This window comes from Columba livia, chromosome 8 (assembly GCF_036013475.1).
Source record: "Columba livia isolate bColLiv1 breed racing homer chromosome 8, bColLiv1.pat.W.v2, whole genome shotgun sequence".
In the NCBI taxonomy this organism is placed as follows: domain Eukaryota; kingdom Metazoa; phylum Chordata; class Aves; order Columbiformes; family Columbidae; genus Columba; species Columba livia.
The window spans coordinates 6,914,173-6,940,290 of record NC_088609.1 but is presented as its reverse complement, the minus strand read 5'-3'; the positions used below and the strand labels follow the sequence as shown (position 1 = coordinate 6,940,290).

The 26,118-nt window shown below is 42.2% G+C and overlaps 1 protein-coding gene across 24 annotated transcripts in view; it reads right to left on the bottom strand.

The window, feature by feature from the left end:
* The window catches only part of RASAL2 (RAS protein activator like 2), a 180,923-nt gene that overhangs the window by 26,630 nt on the left and 128,175 nt on the right, over positions 1-26,118 (bottom strand). For 19 of the 24 annotated variants that reach the window (XM_065071715.1, XM_065071716.1, XM_065071718.1 and 16 more), the window contains 4 exons: positions 13,527-13,636; positions 3,970-4,123; positions 2,318-2,416; positions 1,053-1,607 (listed from right to left, as the gene is read on the bottom strand). In XM_065071715.1, coding sequence (XP_064927787.1) covers positions 1,053-1,607; positions 2,318-2,416; positions 3,970-4,123; positions 13,527-13,636 — 918 coding nt within the window. Of the gene's footprint in view, positions 1-1,052; positions 1,608-2,317; positions 2,417-3,969; positions 4,124-5,200; positions 5,905-5,970; positions 7,449-7,513; positions 8,124-8,199; positions 8,561-9,430; positions 10,685-13,526; positions 13,637-26,118 lie in introns of those variants that run through there. The other 5 variants (XM_065071730.1, XM_065071735.1, XM_065071734.1 and 2 more) reach the window with 5 other exon arrangements.

Below are 26,118 nucleotides of genomic sequence, written 5' to 3'. Positions count from 1 at the left end.
CAGCTGACACAGCAGGAATCCAGAGCCAGCTTTCCAGCAGGATTTCAACACAAAGCTACAGGAGATATGCCAGCTACCAGCTTCTCTTGATCAGACAAACAACTCAGTAACAACTGAGTTCCTACCCCACAGTCACAATGTACCAGCATTTCTGAGACGTATGCTAAGTGGAGAACAGCAGAGAGTGGCAGATGGTTATGCAAACATAAAAGCACCTTTTTGGAGAAGTTAAATTAGGCTGTCCCTTATGTCCACTCCTCCACAGCTCCAACCCTCTAACTTGTGCTTAACTTGCTCTGGCTGGCATTACTGGAAGAAGACGGCTACACCTTGGTACAGCTCACACGCCCACTTGGCAGGCAGCATCCCGATAAATCAATGCTTTTAATGCTTCTCTGAATTTCCCAAGACCTACAAGGTATTTTCCCACAATCTATACAAAGAAACCAAGGCTCGCTTCAATTGCTACCTCACAGAGAACCATCAGTGCGCACCCAGAAGTCCTGATGATATCCTTGGGGCAGCTGGGATCACCATTAACCGAGTATAGATTCTCCAAATGTCTCTTCAAACGCTGACCAAATCAATGTTAGCATTGATTAGCTGACTTAGCACTGAATCAACAATGGCAACCTGCTCCTTTTTTGTATTGGACTTATTTATAGAAGTAATTCTCCAGTTTACTAATCTCTTGCTTACTTATCTCTTATCCTGTCTCATGATTTTAGAAATACAAAAAAGGTTCCTGAACACTCAAGTGCAGGCCCTAACTTTTCAGAATAACATGAAGTTATACAGTCCTCCTGCTTATACTTTGTACACAGCATCTTTAGTCATTGTATCAATTCTTAATCACTGTACATATTGTTTCTATCTACACACATTCCTGGTAGATGCATTTGCCTAAGTGTTTACAAATACTTTTGAGACCCTTTACCCCATCAGGCACCTTCTGCTGTTGCTTGTTTTCTAGCTTCCTATTTTCTAGCTGAAAAGGTACCACTTACGAGCAGCGAGCAGGAGTCGTTCTCACAGAAGCCGCCTGTTCTTACCTTCGCTCTGCCAGTGCTCTGAAGAATATGCACCAAAGCACAAGCCATCTCCTCCTTATTCCTGACGCTGATCACCGGTTCCAGCACAGAGCACAGCATAGTGTAGTTGCTGGTAACAAACTCTGCAAATTCTTTGTATTGTTCCATGGGCAAGATGGTGATGGTCTGATAACGGGACTTTATCCGGATGGAAGGTCCCCCTGATTTCCCTTTGTTGGGTGTAGGTGTGCTGACTGGGTACCATTTTTCCACAAACTGGCGACCGGTCACGCTGGCCATGGGAATGTTGACCAGACCTACATAATTGTTCTTGTCCTTTTTCTTCTTCTTCTCCACATCCTTGTAGATGTGAACTGTGATGCTGTGAAGAGGTGGGAGACCGTAGAACTCAAAGTGCTCTCCCCAGAAGATGTTATCTGCTTTTGTTTTGCTGGTGGTGCGGGCAAAGAGGGTGTCATCGAGGCACAGCTCACAGAAGTATTTCTTCTTGGGGGCCAGGTCCTTTGCCTCAATGATCCAGAGACGGAGCACATTTTCAGCTCGACGGCAGTTGTCCTGTGCAGAAGAGAGAGTTCAGCTTTGATTGACAATCCCTAAAAATGTTGTCTTCTAAAGCAGCAGCAAAGGGCTACCTTTGGTGTCCAAGGCAGGGACAGAATCAGAGTTCAGAACCAGATGCTCTGATCCTCAGAATCAGAATCTCTAGAAAATCGGGCATTTTCTAAAGTAGAGGCAAAAGGTTGTCTTTTGTATGGCAAAGGTGGGGACTAGAGTATTTTTCTTCTCAAAAAGCTACATTTTAAATGGTTTAGAGAACAAACACTCCGCACAGGAGACACTCAAAAGCTGCCAGGGCACACTGCATTGTTTAATCTTGTGAATAACTCCAAGAGCCCTGGATAGCCCGTCCCTTGAAGGTGGTATGCCAGCTATGGAAGCGACTTATCCTAACTATGTCCCCACAGTAAAACATGAAACCCGTGAAGCCACATCCCATCCTTCTGAGGTGCACGGTATCAGTCTGAAACCTCATAAGCAGGCATGGGGGCAGGGATCAGGAAGGATGTGACATGTAATTATTCATTAAAGGTTTGACTTGCACTTACTACAATAGTACACAGCACCTTTTGATACATGGATGAGCGCACTTCTCCCCAGACTAAATTAATTGAGTGTGTGTCTGTTGGGAAGCCCTGGTACACTTGCCTAAAACCCAACCATACCACCTTCATTGTCCCAGTAATCTTATTTCCACAGTTTGTTACCTTATTCGGCTGCACTGTTCTGCGTAGGTTTTCCATCCACTTGTCCCTCTCTGCTGCAGAAGAACAACTGAAGCATTTACTGCCACTGGAGTAGGTTACCTGGAACAGAAAAACAACAGGTTGAGTTTGGGCAAAGCCAGGAGACATGCAGGAGGCTGCAAAAAGCAAGAAAAAAGATAAGCAATGCTTGAGCAATGGTGCAAATATGAGAAAGGAAAAAAACCAATATGAAGCCTAGAAGGCAGAGAGGTTAAAAGGCTCACAAAATGTAGAGGAAAAAGAAGTCAGTTCAAATTAATCTAAAACTAAAGAAACATTTGAAGAGCACCAGAGCCTCCTCTTAAAGACTTTGAAACAAGGCTTTAATCAACCAGTTAATCTATTTTTTAAAAAAAACCACTTGTTAATTGATTCACAGCTATTAAATTCTTGCAGTTTTTCCTGTTAAGTCCAATAGGCAGATGATTTGGTTACTGACAGTGTAAAGAAAGATAGAATTAACAAAGTATTACTATAAGGCAAAACACACTGGAAATGGTGTCTTCAGGAAAAACAAAATATTTCCAAGGGTCTGTATATACAGCAACAGGCTAAAACCAAGCGAAGGACTTGTGCTCTGATCCAGCCCTGACACTCCATGCCATACACAGCTCTGCTTTCACGAGGGAGGGAACCACCTTGATTTCTTTCAGCGTTACATGGCCTGACAAGTTTCATTTACTCTTTCCGTCCATTTGTGCACACAATTAAAAAGCGGCTTGAGACAACAGCCTCAGAGCTAAGCTATTGCTGGTTTTTTCTCTCAGCTCCCGAAACCTAAGCAAGCTGGAAAGTGCTTCCAACCAGAAGAACAAGGCTGAAGCAAACACAACAGTTCCTGGCTACATCCCGAGGGAGAAGGGCCTGATACGCTGGTTTTCTGCCAGAGCAGTTTTCCAGGTTGTAAACAGATCTTTGTTCCAGAAGTTCAGACACATCTGACTAATCCTGCTGAAGACAGACTGCCACCCGCCCCTGCTGCGACAGACGCCGATGGCCTTAGACACATCCCAGCAGCACACACGAACGTGCTGCCGGTCCTGCGAGGGAAGGACTGTGTTTGCACAAACAGCCTGTTTTGGAAGCAAAGCGAAGAGCCGCGTGGGGCTGTGCTGCAGCCTGAGCTGAAACAGCCAGAGGAGCTCCGCAGCCCGCTCTAACACGTTACTGAAGCTTCTCCTTTAGCGATCAGCAAACGGTCTGAGTTAATGGAAGGGTGTTCTGAATAGAAATCACATTTTTCAGTTATGGTCTATTTTTAAAATTTAATTTTAGGTGAATTTGAAGAGGAAGAAACACAGATTATGAACAATAGTATGTTCAAACCATACATTTGCATGCAAACTACAAATGCTTAGATATTTATCAAATTAAAGAGACTTTCGAATTAGAAGACACGGTAATTGAAAAATATTTCTCTCCGTTGAGTGATTGATGCCATTAGCCTCAAGGATTTCAAAATCACATGCTGGTTAGACAGCTCCCACCCAAACCGCAGGATAGCAGCGGCTGCCGATCTGTTCTCCAATTACAAAGTCACCGAACAGCTACTGTGAGGGTTCGGAGCCACCGACAGCGTATAACCGGCTGCGCGTTTGGAGAGCGTTCTTTACCTCAAAGCAGAAGTCTTGTCCAAGGATGCTGCTGTGAAGTGGTTTGACGAAGACTTTTTCTTCCGAGCCGAGATCCAGGGCCTCCACAGCGCTGCCCGGGCTCAGCAGAGACTCATGGGAACGGGACTCTTTCAGTTTGGGCAATCCACGTGACCTGCAGGAAACATAATTTTTCCCACCATTACCAAAAGAGTTGGCAAGATCCCAGAGAAAGCTGTAACTCGCTGTATATTCAGAGCAACCTCTACAATTAGCCTGTAAACGTTATGAAAATAAAAGAAGGCCAGTAAGCCCAGACTCCTAAGGAAATATCCACGTAGACAAGCCCAGGAAAGTCCATTCCCACTGACCTAGGAATTGTAGGTGCTGAGCAATCAGTGCAAGAACAGTAAAAGTTCTGAATGTAAGTGCTGAAATTTAAAAATAACATAGGCCTGGATATAAATAAATAAATATATATATATATATATATACACACACACTATCTAGATTACTTACTTAGTGTGTATTAACAGCAAAAAGCACACCAATCTCTGAATCTCTAAACCAATGCAGAATGATAGCTACTCTCATTAGAGCAGATGACCCCCTCACAATACACTTGATTTTTCTTAACATACAAAGCCTTTACACTAAAGTCAAATACACAAATGATTTCCCACTTCACAATGCTCAAGTCAGTTACCTACATTGAGATTTTGCTTTTTCTTCTTCAGATGCTTCTTCCAGTTTTATCAGTTTCCACTTTTTTTGATACCCCCATTCTCTTTTAACTTCTCCTCACTAACACATAATGCTTCTCTTTCTCAGGTGACTGTCCTGTAAACCCCTGAGCTCTTGCAGAAGTGGCATCTCCCAAATTCACTGTACTTTTTATCAAGGCAGTTCAGATGTGAAAGTGGAAAGGCATCAGTTGTTGGTACATTACACAGAGAAAAGCAATGTTCTGAAACAATGCCTTCTCACCTGTGCTTGTCCTCACAACATTTCCTCTTTTATTCAATTCCCAGCATCAAGGAGAAGATGTTTACAACTGTATTTATGAAGGAGAGAAAGGCACAGCTACCTCTAACAGCTTCCTTAACTTCGAAAAATAAGCAGTTTTTATATACTTCCCTCAGATATCTTACACAAAAAAAATCCTCTTATTTTGTGACCTTAGTAAAATCAAATTCCCCCCACCCTTGAGCAATCCTACAGGGAAACAGAAAGGAAAACATAAAAAACCCACCACGTTTGGAAAAGGCGTCTTCAGTACTTCTAAGGCTGCTTAACAAAAACTCGGGTATCATGAAGGATACATGTAAAGCAACAAGCAGAGTTCATCTGACTGCTCCTTTGTACCAAATGAAATGCTGAAGGTATTCTAGTAGATTCATGTACGATAAGATTTATTAAGCAGTAAGGGAAAACTTTGTTCCCATTTAATATATTGAATGAGCTAAGAGCAGGCAGCAAAAACCTTTCATCAGAGGGATATTACAAAGACACTGATTTCAAATGCAAAGCAGCAGCAGGGGTAGAAATGCGTTGGCTGCGCTGTGCATGCTTTGTTACAACAGGTTCCAGCAGCAGCTGTACCAACGCAAAGCTAAGACCTCAGCCATGTATAATTGAACACTTGCTGCAGTTAAGGTAGGGCAAGTCTAAAATAAACACACCACAATACACCACTTTAATATCATCTCTGCAAAATCCTCTCTAATTTCTCCTCTCAAGAAAGCGCTGCTGAGGTCACTTGGCTTCTGTCCCTATCCCAAACTCGCAGCAATTCCAGTCCTGACAAAGTACTCGGTGCATGATGCAGGGGAGCTGGCTGAGCCTGCGGCCAACTCTCGCCTGAGCTCTGTGTCAGCGAAGAAAAGCACAGAGCGGTCACGAAGACGGGAAAGAGAGAGGAAAGAAAAGTAATTACCAAACGAAGGAGAAAGAAAGAGAGATTTTACAAATCCCAGTTAAGCAGAGGCTGCACTTGGAGTAAGACAAATCAAACACACCTACATGAAACAATTGTACAGCCACTTAGCAGCACATCCCCAAATCATAGCGGTGCCACATGTCACAGCCTTTCCTTTCAAACTTCGTTCTCTGGGCTACATCTCAGACAGTAAATCCTGCCGGGAGAGGAAGAAAGGCACAAAATCCAGGAGGACTTCTTCCTCATGCTTTAGGTTACAAATTTCAGATGAATATCATGCCAGGCAGATATGCTGGGGCAAGAAGAAAAGTCACAGCCGCAGCGGTACAGAAATCTCTCTCCTCGTCAGCTCTGCTTCCACCGGCCCCGCGGGTGACAAGAAGATGCTCCCAGGTGCATGTTGCCATGGTGCGGCAGTGGTAAGGAGATTACAGGGGGCCGGGGCGGGCAGCAGGCACAGGGAGGCCGCTCGCAGACGTGGCAAAGGTGACCTTTCCTGAAATAAAGAAGTCCTTCCTCTTCCTTTCCTATGAGTTTAATGAGACCCAGGCAGCTAAACACAGCGGGAGAGAGCGAGAATCCAAGAATGCTCCTGAAGAGCCTCTGGGGACAGGGTGAGGGCAAAGGCAGGTGCGCACAGCAACTGTGCTCCACACATCCACATCCCACCTTGCAAGTTAAATCTCTTAGTACCATCTATTCTGCTTCATTGCTCTTCAACTAGTTAGCTTTGAGCATTTTGTTTTGCTGCAGATGAGCTGGAACATGGTTAGTTTTGTTGACTCAGGGTCCTGGGGCAGAGGAACATCTATCCCAGCAATCCCTTGATGTTACCATATTTAAAACAGCTCAATAAACTGATTAAGTGGCTTAGAATTGGCGCTTTATCTTCCATAAACACCACAGCAATGTCGTAACGCTGTTGGTTAGATGCAACCACATGCATTTACAAACACAAGTACACGCATTTGTAAGCACCATGGTATATATTCCATCTATTGATGGAGCTCTATTGGCTTGTGCCTAAATCAGAAGCATCTCAGTCAATATAGGCAATAATCATACAGAAACAGTAGTTCCCTGCTGCTTAAAGCCTGATCTGATATTCTGAAGCTGTAAGTAACGATGAAAGAAAATTGCTTGCTGCCTTATCTTTTGCATAGATGCCACTAGCTTCCTTCCCAATGGCCAGCAAAGGGGCAGGATCAACAGCGTCTTCCTGTATCAGGTAGGAAGCTACTGGTAAAAATGGTTGTTGCTGAGAGTCTCAGTTAGGAGAGAGGTAATCCCAGAGAAGCAGATTACTGTAAACATGAAGATCGGACATGCAAAAGGTGGGGGAAGGGTTGTTTGTACAAATCTGTTTCTGTTAAACAGCTCCATTAACAACACAAATCCTGTTTTAAATTACAATTAACTTCAGACGATCAACTTTTCTTTTCCTGCTGCTTTTTCTATCTGCTACTGCGCACAACAAAAAGATCGCAACGGAACGAGACAGGAGTTCAGAACAAATAGTTACTAACAGCAGCAAAGGATCCTAACATAGGTATTCTCCATTATTTCCTTCCAATAGGAAAAGCAGGTGGAGCAGGAGCATGTCAGGGAGCATTTGAAACTTCTCACCTCTTTTCACATGCTTTGGAGTACCGGTCTGCAGAGCTGCATAGCTTCTTTCTAAATCAGAGCCCAGCCAATGCCCCAAACCACTGACCTGGCAGCAGCGTGCGGCTGCTACGGAAAAAGATCTCTTCAAAAACACCATCCTCCTGGCCCAGCCCCAAGCTGACCCTCTCTCCTTGCACACCATAATTCAGTAATTTTCCACTACAGAAGATCTCGGTTGTAAGCCGGGAACTAGAAACCTCTGGCTTTCAGTGGCTGACCATGGCACACAGCAGCCTATTAGTCCCCTTCTGTTATATTCTACTGTCTGTAAGGCATGTAGGATGAAGGGTTAAAATCCTAATTGCTCTGGTTATGAAGGTCTCCTGCTGATTTTGACCTATTTAAAAGCCAACCCTACAAAGCACAAAAGACCTTCAATTACTGAGCTTGCCAGGGAGAGCACTACATTGCTTGGAAAACAAGCTTGTGGACATCAATAATCCAAAAGATGAAAAATATATGTATAGAAATGAACTACCACGGAACAGAATCTCATAATCTGCTTCCTTTACCAAACTGGTGCAGAGGCAAAGAATTCTGAAAAGAGCGTTTTGTTCAGCCCAAGCACCCAGCTAAAGCAATGTCTCCGCTGGTCTTACACAAAACTATATATACACATGCTTCAAATAACTCCAGCACAATACCCATGTGTTTGGAGACACTCCCCGAGATCCGGAAGTCGAATTCAATACTTAGCCACTCGCAAGGTCACAGGAGAGAGCTTGGACTGTAACGCAGTGAACTTTGTGCTCAGCGCTGCCTTGCTGAGCTGGACCCCAACGTCCGCAGCATCATCTGCAACACGATGAGAGCTCCACCAGTGCTGCAGCATCACGCTTCCCCGCGCAAGTGTTCATTCTGTAGGCACCACACCCTGCTTCATTTTCCAGCTGCCAATTAACAGAACACCCTATTACTTGGTCAACGATTCTACAAGTCTAACCAGTTTCATTATTAGTATTTTTTTTTTAAATCAGAAACTTAGTGTAACTTATTTAGATGCAAGTTCTACTCAGCTGCAAGTAAACACTGGCTTTTTTGAGCATACTGCATTAGCCTTTCACTGAGATTCCGGTCTTTTCTTGCAAGGCTCTGCCCAAAGCTTCATTGTTTGAGTCCCGGGTTTGCAAAGCCCTTCCCTGCCTGCCTGCTCTGCCTACAGATCCCAGCTTGTCTAACAGACACCTCGCACGGTGCAGCCAAACAGGCTCCTGAATTTTGCAGCAGGCTACTGAATTTCCTGACTCTGCTGTAACTGTGTTCTCGGCTATTAACATTTCAGATTATTTTGTTTTGCTGGACCAGGGATGCTTAACCAATTCAGTTTCATTTCACCGCTAAGTGATTTATAGGCGAACATTGTGTGGAGGAGCCTGAGGTTTGCAGAAAAGCATCAGCCATGAAGAAGTTTGTTTTTATAAAGAGCTTGCAGGTGGGACAGAGCAGCCCAGCACCAAGGTGAGGGCTTGTGACAACAGGCTTAACACTGAGATCTTGCTCAGTTTTCACTGAAAAACAAACAACTGCACGATAATTGAAAATCCTGGCTGAAAGAAATATGTTCACGAAACCAGGAGTGAGCCGTCTCTCCGGAAACAAACCACTCCTCCCCTTTCCCCATGCTCCAGTACACAGATAGAAACAGATACGCTGAATGAATATGAGCTCTGAGTGAGTCAAGCCTTAATAACGCATTGTGTAACACAGATTTTTATCCCTACATCTAAATCGGGATAAAAGTCACCCACCTTTTTTTTGAAAAGCAGCATCAAATTAGAATGAACAAATACAAAAAATGCAGCAAGATTCGCTTCTATTATTTATATGATCTGCGCTATTTTCATGCCTCAAAGAATGGGAGGAGCAAGAACTTACCGAAAGTAGAAAAAGCTGTCGTTTGAGCAGCGATACCGTTTCACCATGAACCCCAGCGCCATGGCTACTCGCTTCCCTGCAACCTGCTGGAGCCCATCCTGAGCAACCACACGACGGATTCCGCGCTCGTCTACGACTATCTGATAATGCCATAAAATGACTTTTAGTACAGCAGGAGGATTCCCACGTGGCAGTAAATCCCAACAGGGCAAAACCCTCCCAGCTGTCCGCAGAGCTTTATTGCAGTCGCTGAGACCATATGCAGCCAGTCTCAACCATCTTCACTCCCTCACCATAAACAAAACTGAGATGAGAACAGTTGGTCCACTTGGAAATAATCTCAAATTCCTGGCCGCAAACTGAAAATATTAATTTGGTCTTTCTTTTCAAACATAGTTTTCCTTAAGTCTTTTCTCATGCTTTTTTGCATGTTTTATGTATTACTGACACTGCGAAAATATTAGAGACAAATGTGTGGGTTGAAGAGCTCAAAGAATGCAGTGGGAAACAGGCTAGGAAAGCTGTGAAAAATGATACGGTAATGTGGTGCCAGAGAGCCTCATGGCAAGAGCTGTTGAAAACTCGGTGAGATGCCGTACTGGCTGCACATCTGAAGAGCTGCATTCACATCTGGCATGGGTCACAACGGAGCAGAGTCTAATTCTTCTCACGTTAGTGCCTTGTGAAGACAAAACATGAGTTTTCAAGTACAACAGACCACCCAGTAAACAATCTGAACCTGAAGTAATAAAAGCGATGTGAATTACAGACTGAGAGGTTGTGAATTTCTACAGGACACCTGGATGCTGACCCATGGTGGGCTCGTTTCTGGAGCTGTACGACAACTCTCCCCTCTCCCCATCCACTAACCCAGTCACACTGAAACAAAGTGAGAAGCCACAAAAAGTAGACTGGCAAATTGTTCTCCGCTGAAACAGAAAAATCTGCTTCCAAAAAATCTGCAACTTATCTCCATCACTCCTTCCTACAGCATTCCTGAGTCCATTCTATTTTAAATCAACCCTCAACAGCCAGCGTCCATCCTCTGTCACCATCCAGCACGGCACGCAGTGTTACAGTATCCCAAATCTTGATGTGCACCGGCTTAACTCATCTTCCTTACTCCACAATTTTATAGGCATTTATCTATAAACATCTCCTGTTTCTTAACAGGACCCTAACACCTCAAAACCAACATGACAGCAGCCTCTATTTCTTTCTAATCCTTGAAGTGTTTTAATTTATAAAGCTATATAATACTTTCTTTGAAGGCAGGGCTCTTGTATTTGTCAGAGCAAGAATTGGTAGATGCTATCAGTCAGTCTGGCCCTGAAATCCTGTGTAGCACCATGACATCACCCAGCAGCACCTGCTTAAAATGGGAAAGGGCTGACTCACCGGGGTAGGACGGCGACGTTTTAACTGCAACAGATCGAGATTCATACAGAAAGCAGGGAAAGCAGAAGGTGAGAGAACGGCAATTCTCACGAATTCTCACAAATTCAGAGACAGCTGCTATGTGTTATCTTCTCTCAGACAGAAACAGTTGTCGCTGATTTGTCGCATTCGAAAAAATTCCGAACAGCATAATTCTAAACATAAATCAATCTTTTTAGCCTCTACTTTCCTCCAGCCCATCTCCTCCCAGTATACTAATCTGTTCCTCATCTCCAGCGCATCATTCCCACATGGTTTCCGAGTTGTTTTTCCTGCTGTTGTACCCACCATTTACATTTTTCAGGCACCCTTAGATACAGAGTGAAACATATGGGAGGGAATGGAGAAATTATTGGCATTTTTCACTTTACAGTGGACCTCAATTTCCTTTATGGTTTTATTTATAAAATAGCATTAGGAAAGTAATAGTTCTAACCATAAACTTCCAAAGTTGCTATATTCAATTGCTGCAGTCTGATCAGACCACAAATAAAACAAAAGGTGACTACAAGGTTGAGTAGTACTGTTACGCTTTCTTTCCAAAAAGAACTTATCAGCAATTTGTGACCCCCACCTGCAGCACGAGGCTTGAAACAGACCCTGAAGTAGGGCTTATGCTTTCGTATGGCAATATTCATTCATGCAAAGATTTATCTCCAAATAAACTTAGTCTCAGCTTGATTTCCATGTAGTTTGGCTACTCTCAGATGACCTCCCTTGCCTCCAAATGTGCCCTCTGTTCACTTCAGCACGTGTACGTCCAAAAGGAGGAGGATCACATGGAGCGGTATCAAAAATGCTTCGTCCTCTTTGTGGCAAATACTCACACTGAGTCACAAAAGCCCCAAAACACTGTCTCAACTCCTGCCCTACAGATGCAGGATGCGTTTCTAGAAGGTAGATGTAGATGGCCAAAGGAACAGGGTGAGTGGCTGGAAAGTAAAGAGCAACCACCGGCTCATCCCTGTCTAACACCCTGCACATCACCGGCTTTCCAGGGCTCTGACCCCCAAACCTCTGCGTGGACTTTGCCAACGGAACTTCTCAGTTCATCTCCTCCTGGATCCTCCTTTTTAAATCCATGCCAAGAAGACGTAAGAGGACTGACAAAGCAAACCAACTATGCCTAATTCCACCACTGCATGCAATGGATCCATGTTTCATTTGGGTCTAGTTGATGGTTCATGCCCACCCTGGCAGGGAGTAGATAGGGATCCAGTTTCTAAAGAGAAGACAGCTTTGCTGCGCATAATATCATGTCTTAAACCAAAGCCGTAGGGATTAATTACAGCTAAATTGGTTGGCTTTCCCAGAATAAGCATTTTCTTTGCACTGCAAAAGGAAGCATCGTTGGTCCACATTCAGCAAGAGTACCAAGTCAGGGAAAGGCAAATACATTATTTACAGCACAAAGACTTTGGCATGACAGAACCTCAAGCAAAGCTGGTTACAATGAACGGTAAAAATAACAGGTACTTTATCTCATGGTGGCATTATTTAACATGCATATGCTCACTGAGTCGCTTTTTATAGCCACATTGCAACTCCCTGAAAATAGGGATTTATAACAGAACTTGACTCAAATCAGACTGGGCGAACATTATTGTGACTATAGGAGGAACATCACCCACATCGTTAGTCACATTTGGGAAGAAGCAGCCTTTTCTGTAACCCGTGAAGTTAACGAAACCTCTAACATCCGAAGCCTTGCTATCTCCATGATTTTATGGTGCTGCCTTTCAGATGGAGAAGATAGCGCCATTGATTGAAGCAGCACAGCATGACAGATACAACTAATGAATTTAACTCAGCTAAAGGAGAAGAGAAAATGCACTGAACAATGTAAAATCACAGAAGCCTGCCGTGGCCTTAAGTACAGGACAACCTATTTTTCACTCAATCTAGTAGTCCTGCTGGGCTACTGTGGAAAGTAACAGAGAGTAATGTTTAATAAAAACAATCAAGAGAATACGAAAAACTGTGCATGAGAGCTTTTGCTTGCCTTGTATACAATCCATTCCCAGCCTGAACCGCCAACCAAAAATTAAACAAGCAAGAACATACCAAATAGAGCACTAAGATGGCCAGAATTTACTGAGATTTCCAGTTTTCTGAAAAGCAGACAGACTGTTTGTTGTAGTAACACTACTGTAACAATACAACTGACATTAGTAAGGATTCTCAGTGTACCCAAAGTACAACTGCACATCTCTGTGCTTTGCCAGAGCCAGCTGATCCGCTCGCACCAACGCAATTCCTCATCATCGGCCACCGCACCAATCCGTGGATAAGTATCAAACGCAGCAAGGCAAGTTTCTCTAAAGTTGATCAACCCAATGGTTTTGTGTCATGAAATTTAAAGTCTGCAGCTTATTTAAAGCAGATGCAGAAAAAAGTATTTGAGTCCATATGCTTAACCTGAACATTTCATCAGCTGTTAAGAGCAGTAAAAGTTTTCAGTCCTGTGTCAGCAGCAGATTGCATACCCAATAACTTCTAATACACCAGGCTCAGCCCAAAATAACACCCAGTCTATCAGCTTAACAATAAATCCCCTTCTTTGCTCTCGTTCTGTGAATGCATATGCATGCTGCATGTAGATTTTGCAAAGTGCCTCTGAACGAGGAGAGATTGTTTTGAGAGATGCGTTGAACCTTACCTGTCATCGGCATTGCGGAGAGATGGGAGACGGAAACTTGTGTTCCTGTCCAGCTTTGACTGACTCTTTGTCCTCTTGATGGACCCTTTCAGACGTTTACTGAAGAAGCCCTGAAATGAGAAGTTGCAGAAGTGAAACAGGGAGACTGATGCCAGTAATAAATCAATCAATGCACTGTCACCGAGTCCAAACTCAGCAGTGATTCCTGCTGACAACGATTATGGAACATGCTGTTATGGGGGCTCCTCTGAGCAGGAAGAAAGGCAGGGCTACCTCATCGATGACAGTTCCAGTATGTGATAGCTGCAAATTGCAATAATTAGCACAACTCACATTAGTGGTGCACTTCAAAGAATTCCAACTATTATACAAGAGGTCCCGAACCCCACAATTATCATTTAATAGGAAGTAGTCTTAGATATCAGTATTTGTTCCTACCTCTCCTTTACACACCATGTTTTTAATTCCTGGTCGGTTTAAGAGTACAAGATGTCTTTTATTATGAGTTTCTATTGCACTCACAGTTGCACTCAGGTTTTCCTTTTAAAATTGAGATATAGCAGGTAAGTGTTAGGATAATCTGTAATTTCAATAGTCTCGCTAGCCAGAATTGAAAATTTCAAAAGATTTCTCACACTAGTGACTTCAGGTCCCAGTTCTGGTATTGCTTTGAAGCAAAGCCCAACTCAAAAATCTACCTATGATCTAGAAATACTAAATCGTCAAGTAATCTGTTTTCTGAATTACAATTGTTCACTAAACAATCGCAGCCCAAAGCCATGTTAGTTGGAGGGAGCCTCTGGGGATCAGTTCTCCTATAGACCTTTAAATTACTTTGAACATAATATGCATTTTAAATAAATCATATTGTGTCATTTCCAGGGCTTACAGACATACAAGCACATACGTTCTTTGGTACGATCAAAGCAAATATAGAGGTTCTTACTCCAATAGGATTAAGCATCATTTTACTGGCTGAATCTGTTCTCCTCCTGCACAGAGCCCCTGTACCCTGTTGGGAGATTTACCCAATACATGAAAATGAAAGCACATTTATTAAGAATATTATATTATAGACTGGTTATAGGTTGGCAGAATTTGCTCAATGTGAATGTTCTTTTGGTGTGGATTGAACCAGCAGATTTACAGCCTTATGTTAGTAAAGGTCTAGTGACAGTGACAGTCAGCCTGCTCTCCCATCATCCTCGTTTTGCTAGGACAGAAGTCGAGTACAGCTAATTTTGAACACATTCTCAAGGCAAGACTCCACAAGCTGCGATTGGGACAGGTGACAGATGTTGCCCACAGCTGCCTCCTGTAAGCCAGGAATCAGCAAATCGAAGACAAACAAGGTCTCCTGTTCTCTCCTACAAAGAATACCGACAAAGCAAGAATGTTTTATTGGCTCCAGGTGACTCAGCCAAGCTGAAGTGTGTGACTTGTTCACCTCTCAGAGTCATAAGAACCAGGCTATCACAACAAAAATTACTTTATCTGTAACCTCTTAGTCTGAAAAATCTCACATCTTATTCACTTCTTCAGGAACAAAATGAGGTTTAGCTACACCTAGACAGGGTGCTACATAATTCCATGTTGGCTCCCTTTCCCACAGAAGGTTGGACCAGGTGATCTTTTGAGGTCTCTTCCAACCTAGGCTGCACTATAGTTCCACAGTTCTCAAGGGAAGGGGCTATCACGTCTCCTGATCAGTGAATGTCAGGTTAATTGTTGGAAAAGAAGTTGCTTCCAAACAGTGAAGTCTGCATTTGGTCAGGTTCGGGTTCAAGACAAACACTGCAAGCATTTCTAAAACAAATTTTCCAGTTTTATATTTGCCCCTAATCTTCCCACAATTTCAGTGCTCATTTTGACACAAAACATATCCTCTTCCCTTTAAACGAGCACACCCTTCAACCCTCCCTCATTCTGCTATTCGTGGTCTCTTTACAGCCAGTTTGTCCGTCTTCCACACAATTCACTCCTTGAAAACGCACAATTCCCCCTCCATACACACTAGTAGGTGGGTTCTCTCTGTCCTCACGCTTTTTCTCACTCTGCTGCTTTCAATGAATGAACCGGTGAGTCCTGCTCAGTTCTCAAGCATGAAGAAATACAAAATAAAAAAAAAATCCCACTAAACCCACAGTTCTTGAGGCCCACACCCATGACACCTCCAGCAAAACCAGCAGGATGATGGCCTGTCTCTTCCACCGAGATGTGGATGGTGATATGTTACTGGAAGCCTATCCACAGCTGGTGCTGGCTGTAGGATCTTCCCAGCACAAGCAGATTGTCTTCTCCCAAACGCTTGTGCAGGAAACAATCTGCTGGCACACACCAGAGCTGACACGTGCCCGTCCACGGGCAGCACCGAGAAACTGGGATGCCCTGTGGGATGGTGCTGCAGGGGACAAAGACACAGGGAATCTGTTTTCTGCATCTGAAAGGAATGCTGCATTTAAGGCTGCCCTTCAGTTCCTGAGGCTTGCCAGCCAGCAGGCTCCTCAGGGGTAAAAGCTGCTATATTCTCCTGAAATAGAAAACAAAGCGGAAAATAAAAGGCCTGATATCTAGATACTGGAAAAACAATAAAACAAAACAAAACCAAAACCCTCCCACAAATCTACATAGCATGCTGAAGGAAAAGGTACTGTCTAAAGGGAAGAAGTGTTTTTAGCCACGTGTGACACAAACTCTACCCATGTTCCTGCAATTATCGTAGTCCTGGTATTGAAAAAGTGCCTTTGAAAAACCCCTGTAATCAATAGATGCTCTTGGGCTTCTCTTGGGGCCATTGCTGGAATTCAAGCAGAGGATGTATAGCACTTCCAAAGGCACTTTCATTTATTTTGACCTCTCAGCATAAAAGGTAACAAACCCAGCTAGAGGGATTCAGGGCTGGTGGACCCTGGCTTCCTTCCAGTCCCTCTCAGGCTACTCAAATTGCAAACACGAAGTAACATGTTTTTCTCTGCTTAAGGGCAAAGAAGACAAAGCTGACCCAATTCAGCAGAGATCCAGCAGTATTTATACTGAATCATTCCAAATCCCACTCAGATAGGGGACTGTGAATATTCATTTTTGTGTGCATGCACAATTTTTAATTGGCATTGCTTTAGTAGTAGTGAAACATGCTCACGGTTTAATTGAAGATAATCTATTCCCTAGTGAAATCAATATGCTATCTGAGGTTGAACAAGGCTATACACGAGTATACAAAAAAAAAATGGTAAGAACATACTTAAGGATAAAAATTACCTCTTGGTCATCCTCAAAAGATGTGAAAACATTTGCGGTATTTGCTTTCTGCACCTTGCTGGCAAGTTCACGCAGGGCCAGTGCTTACAGATGGACAACCGGGGAGCAGCATGAAAAATTCACACGTGCCAGAACTGAGCAGAGCTTTTCAACTTCCATTTGCCAAATGAAATGCTTTTAAATACTGAATGCTGATATAAAAAAGACGCAGTGATGGAAAACAAGCTTCGATCTGCAACAATACCATCTTAACTGAAAGTGTGTTTCTTCCTTTTCCTCCTATAGAGAAAACCCTGCCAATGCTAATAACTGTAGCTTGTACCATTAAAAAGACAAAAAATCCCTTACTTTTCTTATTGTCTAGGTATTTCTCTTAAATACTTATTTCAACACAAAATACACTGCTGTTTCATTGTCATACCTAAACGTAATGAAGTGTTTGAGCTTTAAGAATCACCACGGAATTTTTTTTAAACAGTGTGAATTTACCACACATCTTAAGACAACAAGATCTACATTTATTACCCAAACTACCAGAAATTATGAGACTATGTTCTTAATAAAAATAGTACAAAATATTTTGTAGGATAAATTAGCTAGGATGCAATTTTAAAATATCTGTAGCATGTAAACACAGTGTTTTAAGAGGAGCCCAGTGAGTGCATAACTATAGAAGAATTGTGCCTTACTCTCTTAAGAGACAGATGTGATGGTTCACACCTAATGAGACAAAGCTCAGTACAAATTCCCCTCAGAACCACAGGTTTAGGGGAACAGGGATGGAACAGCGAGATGGCTGCAGAAAAGAGTACGAGTACGCACTCAGGCATGTGAAATAGGTTCAGAGCAGGTTCATCATCTCAGCCAAAAGCATCAAACACTTGGGTAAGAAATCCCAGTGATACAACGTCTAAAAATAATTCAATCCCATTGAGAATTCTATTCATCTCATTGGGAAGTTAAGCAACTCATCTCTCATTTTGCCATGAAGAAATTGCCACCGGAAAAGCGATACATTCAGCAGGCTTTTGCATTACAACATCCCTCCACAGCCGCACAGGGAAGGTATAGAAACTCTGACCCCCAAGTACTTTAGACTCTGGGATGGTTGTTGTTCAGGGCAGCTTTGGCTTTAGGAGATGCTCACTCTGTGCCAAAGATGCCAACTGTCTGTCTGTCTTTCCTCTCAGCAGAACAGCACATGAACTGCCCACCAAATTCAACGACAGCCCAAGTATGAACTACTCAGCTCTTTGACTATTGCTCCCTAGAGACACACGGATTCTTCACTTTGGAGAGAACAGCCCATGCATAATAAATAATGATTGTCTTTGTTGTTTTGAAAGTGAAAGGTTAATTCACCCATGAACTAACAAAACTAGATATAAGCTCTAACACAAATTATATGTAAAATGCAACTGTAGCAGCGGAAGTTTCAAAGCACAAAAACCAGGTTAAAATGGGCGTTGATAACGGTTCATCTTATATACAGTGCTGTGGTTTGCAGCACCATTACCCACGTCAGGTATTTCTGGGGACAAACACATTGCCTTTTGGAGGCTTGCAATGCATCTTGGACATTTATAATTCTCAACGAGGAGCACTAATGCATTATTAATAACAGCAGGTGGGTAGCTTCATTTACAGAGCAATGAGACTTGTTCGCTTTGAGGGGAAGGACTGGATGGGTACAAAGATAACACTCAAGTGACTACGGTCGACAGCAGAGCTGCCTCCCAGCTATTGCACGTTGTTTAGTACACGAAGCATTTTATATCTTAAAAAAATGTTCTCCTGTGCCAATAACATTGTAAAGCAAAGAAGCAGGAGAAGATAGCCAGGTCGAGAAATGGAACGATAAAACTGCCAGGATATTCCAGCAGTCAGAAGCAAATATGGTGATGTTTACTATCTATCCCCTGTAGAACAACAAAATGCCAATGTAACTAGCAAGGAGATGGAGAAGTTTGCTTGTGAGCGAGCAACACTCATTATTAAAATATTAGCAATGACTACCTTTGAAAAGGTGCTCAGCCGCTCCCACAGTAGAAAAGCAGATGAAAACAACTATACATACACCTCAGTGGTAATATAAAGAACAAAGACAGTGACTTACAACAGTCAAATTCCACCATCAACTCATCCAAAAAGCCTGCAACTATGTCACTGAAGAGGTGGTTTGTGCATAGGCAGAGAACAATAAAAAACACGCTTAAATGTATAAACAAAGGATAAAGCACAATAAAAGTAAGGTGGTATTATGTAAATCTGCCTTAGCTTTCACACGAATGCACCACCCTCCTCTGATCTTCCCATCTCAGCAAGAAAACTGGAACAAAACTAAACTCCAGAAGTATAAACTGATTAAAGGCAGACAAGAAGGGGATTTACAAATGATATGTTTTAAAGACCGACTTTTTATTTTAGAAACAAAGGCAAAAAGGGATTATAGATGTATAAAACAAATAGAATGGAAGTTAACTAAGCTCCTCATGCGCCCTGTTACATAAGAAAACCAGGGGGCAATTTAACATGAGAGGCAGAACATTTAACTGATTGTCAGGAGACCTTTTCTAATGCTATGTATAAATCAGCCCGTAGAATTCTCTACCACAAGATATTATACAGAGAATTTTTTTCAGGAAGATTAAAAAAGGATTATGTGTTTATATAAGGAAGAATAACATATGTAGCTGCATTAGTCAGGTTTAAAAATAACAAGAGTGAGCAATTATCATGCTTCAGGACACAAGCTGATCAACAGCAAGGATCAGGAAGATATTTTTCCCCTGATGGGACAGGACTGCAGATTTGGCCAGATAACAATTTCAACTTTCCAATGAAAAATTGTTTACTGCCACAGGAGGGATGTAGAATAGGATGAACAAGTTGAAGAACAGTAATAAGAAAACCAAGGAAACGGAGGGGATACCCCTACAGGAATACACTGATAATACATCTATTAATAAAATGGATCATAGGATTGCATGTACTCCATGTGATATACAGTCAAAAGTACTAAAGGAATTATATTTCCAAGCCACTGGGAATTATACTTAAAAATTCATGAAGACAAGAGGTACCAGATAACCGGGGAGAGCTACATCAGCTGTTCAGATCCCAGTTCAGCAAGGTGTTTAGCATGGACGTGACTGGGAGCAGAGCCTGGCCGCCTTCACGGGAGCTGTCGGCATCAGGCGCTGGCAGGAGACAAGAGCACCCTTAAAAGCCCGTCTCCAGGAATTAAGGACTAAAAGGTCAGAAGTCTGTCTAGAGATTAACAAAACAAGGGTGATAAACAATAAATATTATAACAAAAAGGTCACTTGAGTCTATCAGAGTGTTTAATCGAGCAACAGTTTGTCAACAAATCGGCTGCAGCTGAAGTACGTGGCCAAGTGACAGCTTTGAGCTCCCTTACCACAATTCAGGCGGCTGCATTTTTCTTTCTCTCAGGTCAGGAAATAACTTTCCTGACCCCGGCTCTTCAGTCGCCTGGCACACAGCCAGTAAGCAGCCCAACGCTTCAGAATACCTTTTGATAATACAACATATATACTAATTAGAAAAATTAATGGAAATGAACTTTGTCAAAGCTGGTAACACAAACCTGAGAACTGGCTGCAGGAATACCTAAAAAGAGTAATTATGACAAGTGATAAGGTATCAAGGTAGAAGAACGGGTCCAATGGGACGTGGTGGGGATAGTGGCCTGACTGCCTCTGTTTAACATCTTTGTTAATGATCTGGAAGAAAAGTTAAACAGCACATTAATTACACTGAGCTATATTAAATTAGGAGGTTAAAGCGAGGGCCAGGGAGGACAGAGAAATAACACAAAGGGTTGTGAGCAATTAGAAACTGATAACACACATTCCTGTGAACTTTAGTACCAGAACTTTGAGAATCAATTGAAGGGAATTAAAAACATAAGAGCAAGGAAAGTGATAAAAGGGCCAGAAGGACTGATTTGCAGAGGATGCATTAATTAAACTCTGCATAACTTGAGTGAGCTGTGATTTGGAGGTGAAGAATAGAACGAGTTAGTACGCATTTAAATGCTATTAAACCAAGGGCAGCTGGAATGTGACCAGTGTTTAAAGCTATATACATTCATAGTTACCCTACATTAGTTACAGGGGAATTAGATAAAGTCAAGTTTACACCAAACATGAGAAAACTGTTCCTGCTGTTGAGGTTCACAGATGGGTTATACCCATCTCTTATGTTACATTTAATGAACAAATCTGCTTGGCAGAAAAACCTTGTGAAGCTTATAGAGCCTATGGACAGTATTATCCCAGAATAAAGATATGGATGAGAATTTGGTAAGCGTGCTGGACGTGGTCAATCACCCATTTATGCCTCCCAACACAAAATCTGCAGAACAATAGCCAGCCTACCTGAGCCATCACATCACAGACAAATGAGACTCAAACAAATGTGTCACAGTAAGAAAAGAAGGGAAAGCGGAAGGAAAAATGTTGATCTTCCAGGACAGATTTGAGCACAGCCAGTTTTTCATAAAGGATGCCGTGATGCCTCATGCTACCGTAAATCAACAATTCCACCTCTGCATTAGCGCTGAGGCTGAATTAAAAATATGTACTTGCATGCCATCGGATCACGTGGCCAGAAATGCTCAGACTTGTCCTACCCCGGCAGCACGACGGGAGCGGAGCCGCGCTCTGGAGAAGCCACAATCTTGCTGACTGCATAAAAGATGAGGCTGGGCAGCCGCGAGATCTCATCAAGCTTTGACCTTCACTTAGGCTGGCTGCATTGTCTTCTGTTCCATTTAGCAGTACTCTTGAAGAGCAAAGAGGCAAACAGTATTTCTATAGATCCACTATACTCTCAACTAGAAACAAACTGAGGCAGGCAATATATTCACACAGTGCTCCTATAAAAACAATTTTCTTTACTTCAAAGATTCTGTTCTGGCTTTCCCATCTCATTTGCACTTGTTTCTTTGCCCTTTTTTGTCTTTTTTTTTTTTTTTTTCCTAATAGCCAGCAGACATGGATGAATCATATATTATTTGTAATAACAACTCGCTAACAACCCTAACCCAAAGGAGCACAAATTGTAGAGCGCAACGTGAGTCTGAGAAGTGGCTTAGCAATTCCTCTCTACCCTGTCACTGCAGGTTTGAAGATCTTTATAATCTTGTATTTAGCCTGGTCCCACAATTGCAATGACAGAGCGATGGGAGAACATGGTCCATTGCCGCAGTGCTGCCTGGGCTCAGCGGTGGAACAGTAGGAACGGGATGCGCTGAGACTGGGACGCTCTGCCAGGACATAGTGTGTGTGGGAAGGGAAAAGCTGGTTTCTCGCCCACCTCTGCGTCACCATGCCTACTCCTAGCCAGTTCCGTCTGCCTTCCTATTTGCTCAGTCAAATAATACTCATTATTAAAAATATGACTTTTCCTATATATGTGTATCTATAAACAGCACACATCTGTCTATATGTGAGAAGACACACACACTTCCTCAACTCAATTTTCCTGCTTTTCATGCCCTTCTGCTCTCTTTCAATATTCATCCCAGATAGGCTTGGAAATTGTCAAACGGCAATTAACACAACTGAACCTGGATGGAGACTAATGTTTTAAGTTCAGACAACAATATTTGGGGAAACAGGGAAGAAAGGACAAGCACCAAGAGCTCTTATCTCTGTGTGTATGACTTGTGCTCGGCAAAGTCAGCGTGAGCAGAATCCACTTTATTCCCCTCGGTGGGTGAGGACAATAACAAACACAATGCACATGCTGGTCCACATAGTGCTTAGTCCTAGAGTATGTTTGTAACTACTGAAATTCTACTTTTCACACAACAGTAAATTTAGACATACATCTTTTCCTCCAGCGCACATGTGGGAGGCAAGAAGGCAAATTTCCTGAACTTTACACATTGGCTCCTTAAAACGAATTCTTCATTGACCACTGCCACTGAGACTGCTTGAAAAATGTCTCATCAAGGAAATGTTCACTTAAAGGCCATTATGCTGCTATGAATCAAAATTCCAGATGCTAAACAAATGCCAATTAGCACTATTAAAAAACAGATGCCTTGTTCTGAGTGAGTACCACTGCCTGGTGTTTCAAAGGAAAAAAAAAACCACACAGAACATGCTGGAAGCCACTGTCCTATTGAGAAGACAGCTTTTAAATAGCTTTTCTGAGAGGCAAACTTAAAAAGCTGTAAAAGCAACTTATTATGAAAGTCTCAGCATAATTTTCCATCAGCCTGGAAGAAGGTTAAGCTGTCCCCTGCCTTAAGCTGCTTTCTGTTAGAAATCCAAGCAGCCAGTAGAAGAGGGATGGCACAGAGTCAGGTTCACGCAAAGAATAACTGAGACAGCACCACACTGCAGCTGCCCATAGCGCTCCGACCTGCACTGTGGGTGTCAATGTTTGGAAAAACAATAAATGCAAGTTCTGTTATTATTCATTTCCTTTATAGGTACAATAGATCCCTGTCAAATAAAGATGACCTCTCACACACACAAATTTAAAGCCCCCCTTACATCCTTCACTTGAAGCTCTACTCGGATTGTTGATCTGAGACTTTCACAAGGCACCCGAGCCATCTCACCTAAGAAATTCTTAATATAAATCAAAGGAAGAAACATGATTTCTCCCCATCTTATCATCCACCTATTAGATGTGTGCCAATCCACGAAGTTAGCGGGGTATTTTATTTCAGTAGTTTTGGCTGAGTGCATCTGTATTCTTAAGCAATCTGTATTCTTAAGCAATCTAAATTCTGACTGCAGTTTGATCTTTTAAACAGATCAGAAGCTGGCATGTTTTAAACCAGGGTGATCTCAGGCCCCACCTGCACCACAACCTGCTAAGGAATAACAGCATCTAAATGGGCTATTCAGAGCCAAACCCGCCAAGCCAGAAGCCTTGTCGCTATGAGAAAGACAGGAGGGTGCATTATGCTCCTGGGTATACAGGTGGGCAGGCAGAAAAAGCAGCTACACACCGCACAAATACATTCTCATTTTTTTTCCCCGGTTTATGCCCAAGAAATGCAGCCATGCACTGTTTCTTGAGCTTTTTGCCAGAGTCCTGAAAGCCCAATACACTGCTGGGGAAACAAGAAACATTCAGCAAGGTTCTTGTTTTGAAAGGCCACAGGAGCTAAGAGGTATCAGAGAACTATTAGAGACGAATTAGAGAAACATTAAACCATTACTTAAAAGATAGGATCAATATTATAAAAATGTACGAAAATTAGGAACGAAGGAAAACGGAGACATATAAAAAATTACAGACAGTAATCAAACACTTCTGATATGTAGCTTGCAGTTGTTAGACAAAGACTATGGCATTGCAAGTACACATCTAGAGGCTAGAGCAATTACTTATAGATGAAGACAAAGAATACAGAGAATTTCTTATAAATGAAGATGAGAATAGGTAGGACTTTTGAAGGCTCTCAGAATGTGTGGACCATGTGCTCAGCATAAAAATCTCAGAACTTGACGTAACAGAATATTCTTGTGAAAACTTTACATGCAACTAGAGCAAGACCCCTTTTCTCCCCTAAATACCACCCACAAAACAGATCATGGAAGTGATTTAGTTAATAGAATCAGTGAAGGCACCTCTGGAGAGGGTCTAGTCTACCCCCTGGCTCAAAACAGGGTAGACTAGAGCAAGACGATGTATCCAGGCTGGTTTTGAATATATCTCCAAGGATGGAGACTCCACAACCTCTCCAGGCAACCTGTTCCAGTGCTTGATCACCCTTCACAGTGAAAAAAGGGGTATCTGATGTTGAAACGGAATTTCTTGTATTTCAATTTGTGCTCACTACCTCTTGTCCAAAGAGCCTGGCTCTGTTGTCTTTATTCCCTTCTATCAGGTATTTACACGCATTACTAAGATCTTCCTCTGAGCTTTCGCTTCTCAAGACTAAGCAATATATTCTGCTTTAACTGCTACTTCTGATGTATTTTGAACTAGATGAAAATGTGACTCATGGTCTTTCCATCAATATTAGAAGTTCAAATTTTGTTCTGACAAGAAAGCCTCTACAAAAGAAATATTCTTCACAACAAGGATAGATGAACATCAGAACAGGTTGTCCAGCAAAGCTGTGCAATCTGCATCCTTGGAGGTTTTCATCACCTGCCTGGAGAACACCCTGGTATAAATTGGTCCAGATTTGATACGGGGGACAGATCAGAGACTTCTGGAGGTCCCTTCCAATCTATATTATTCTATGATTCTGAAAAGGGACCAAGTATGGATACCCAGTATATTCTCTGCTTCCTTCAGCTGTTTCTCAATTGCAATAAATCATGAGTTTGCTTTAAATACCATATATTCTATACACTCTGACCTACCTTAATCCTTTTATAATTTCAGTAGCCCTCATTAAATCCTTGGCTATTTTTTCACTTTTGAAACGACACAATGTAGGTTTTAATCAAAACCCAGGTTTTACACACACAGGGATTTAAAGTGAGCTAGAAAGTGTGCTTAAAAGGGATGAGTGCTTTCTAAAGCAAAGCAAGAACATATACACTAAGGTACAGAAACAGTACTCGAGTCCATAGAGAATACACAGAACCCCAATGTTCACCAGATAATTCTCCCGTTTTTCCTCAGGTTTTAAAGTAGGCAGATTACTTGCCAAAAATAAAGAGGGGTATGAAAATATTTGCACTATTCAAGTTAGATATTTAAACCATGAACAAATATTGTTCAAAAATTACTGAGCACCTCATTTTCACTTGAAGCACTTGCCCTCAGTCTAATAATAGAAAGGCCTTTGTGCTCTTGAATACACTGACCAAGGACTGACATAGGCAAGAAAATCCGGACTCTAGCTGAAAACGTCTCATGCAGACTCACAGCAAACCAAACTAATGACAAAAACTGAAGAGCCAAAGAGCAATTAACACACCTGCGGAAATTTCATCAGCTTTCAAGTAAACTGTAAAGTCATTTCAATTTTTCATGCACTTGATGGGTATGAGGGGAAAATAACACGCTATCACCAACCTAAAATCACTTTTTTCCTAGTCAATATTGAATATGCAATGCAAACCCTGGCAGCGACTTCATAAGTATTTATATAGGCTGCTGCCCACATTAACACTGATGTTTCACTATTTGAAACTTTAGGTTACAGATCTACTAGAAATCTCACTGATGATACATGGCAGTTGATAGCAATACCTCTTGGTCAACTGGAAATATTAACTAAATAGTAGTTTGGTATTTTTTTTTCCAGAGCTTAGTTCTACACACTGGGATATTTTAATCTCCTCCTCCTATTCAATGAGAAACATTCCCCCTTTGCAGGAAA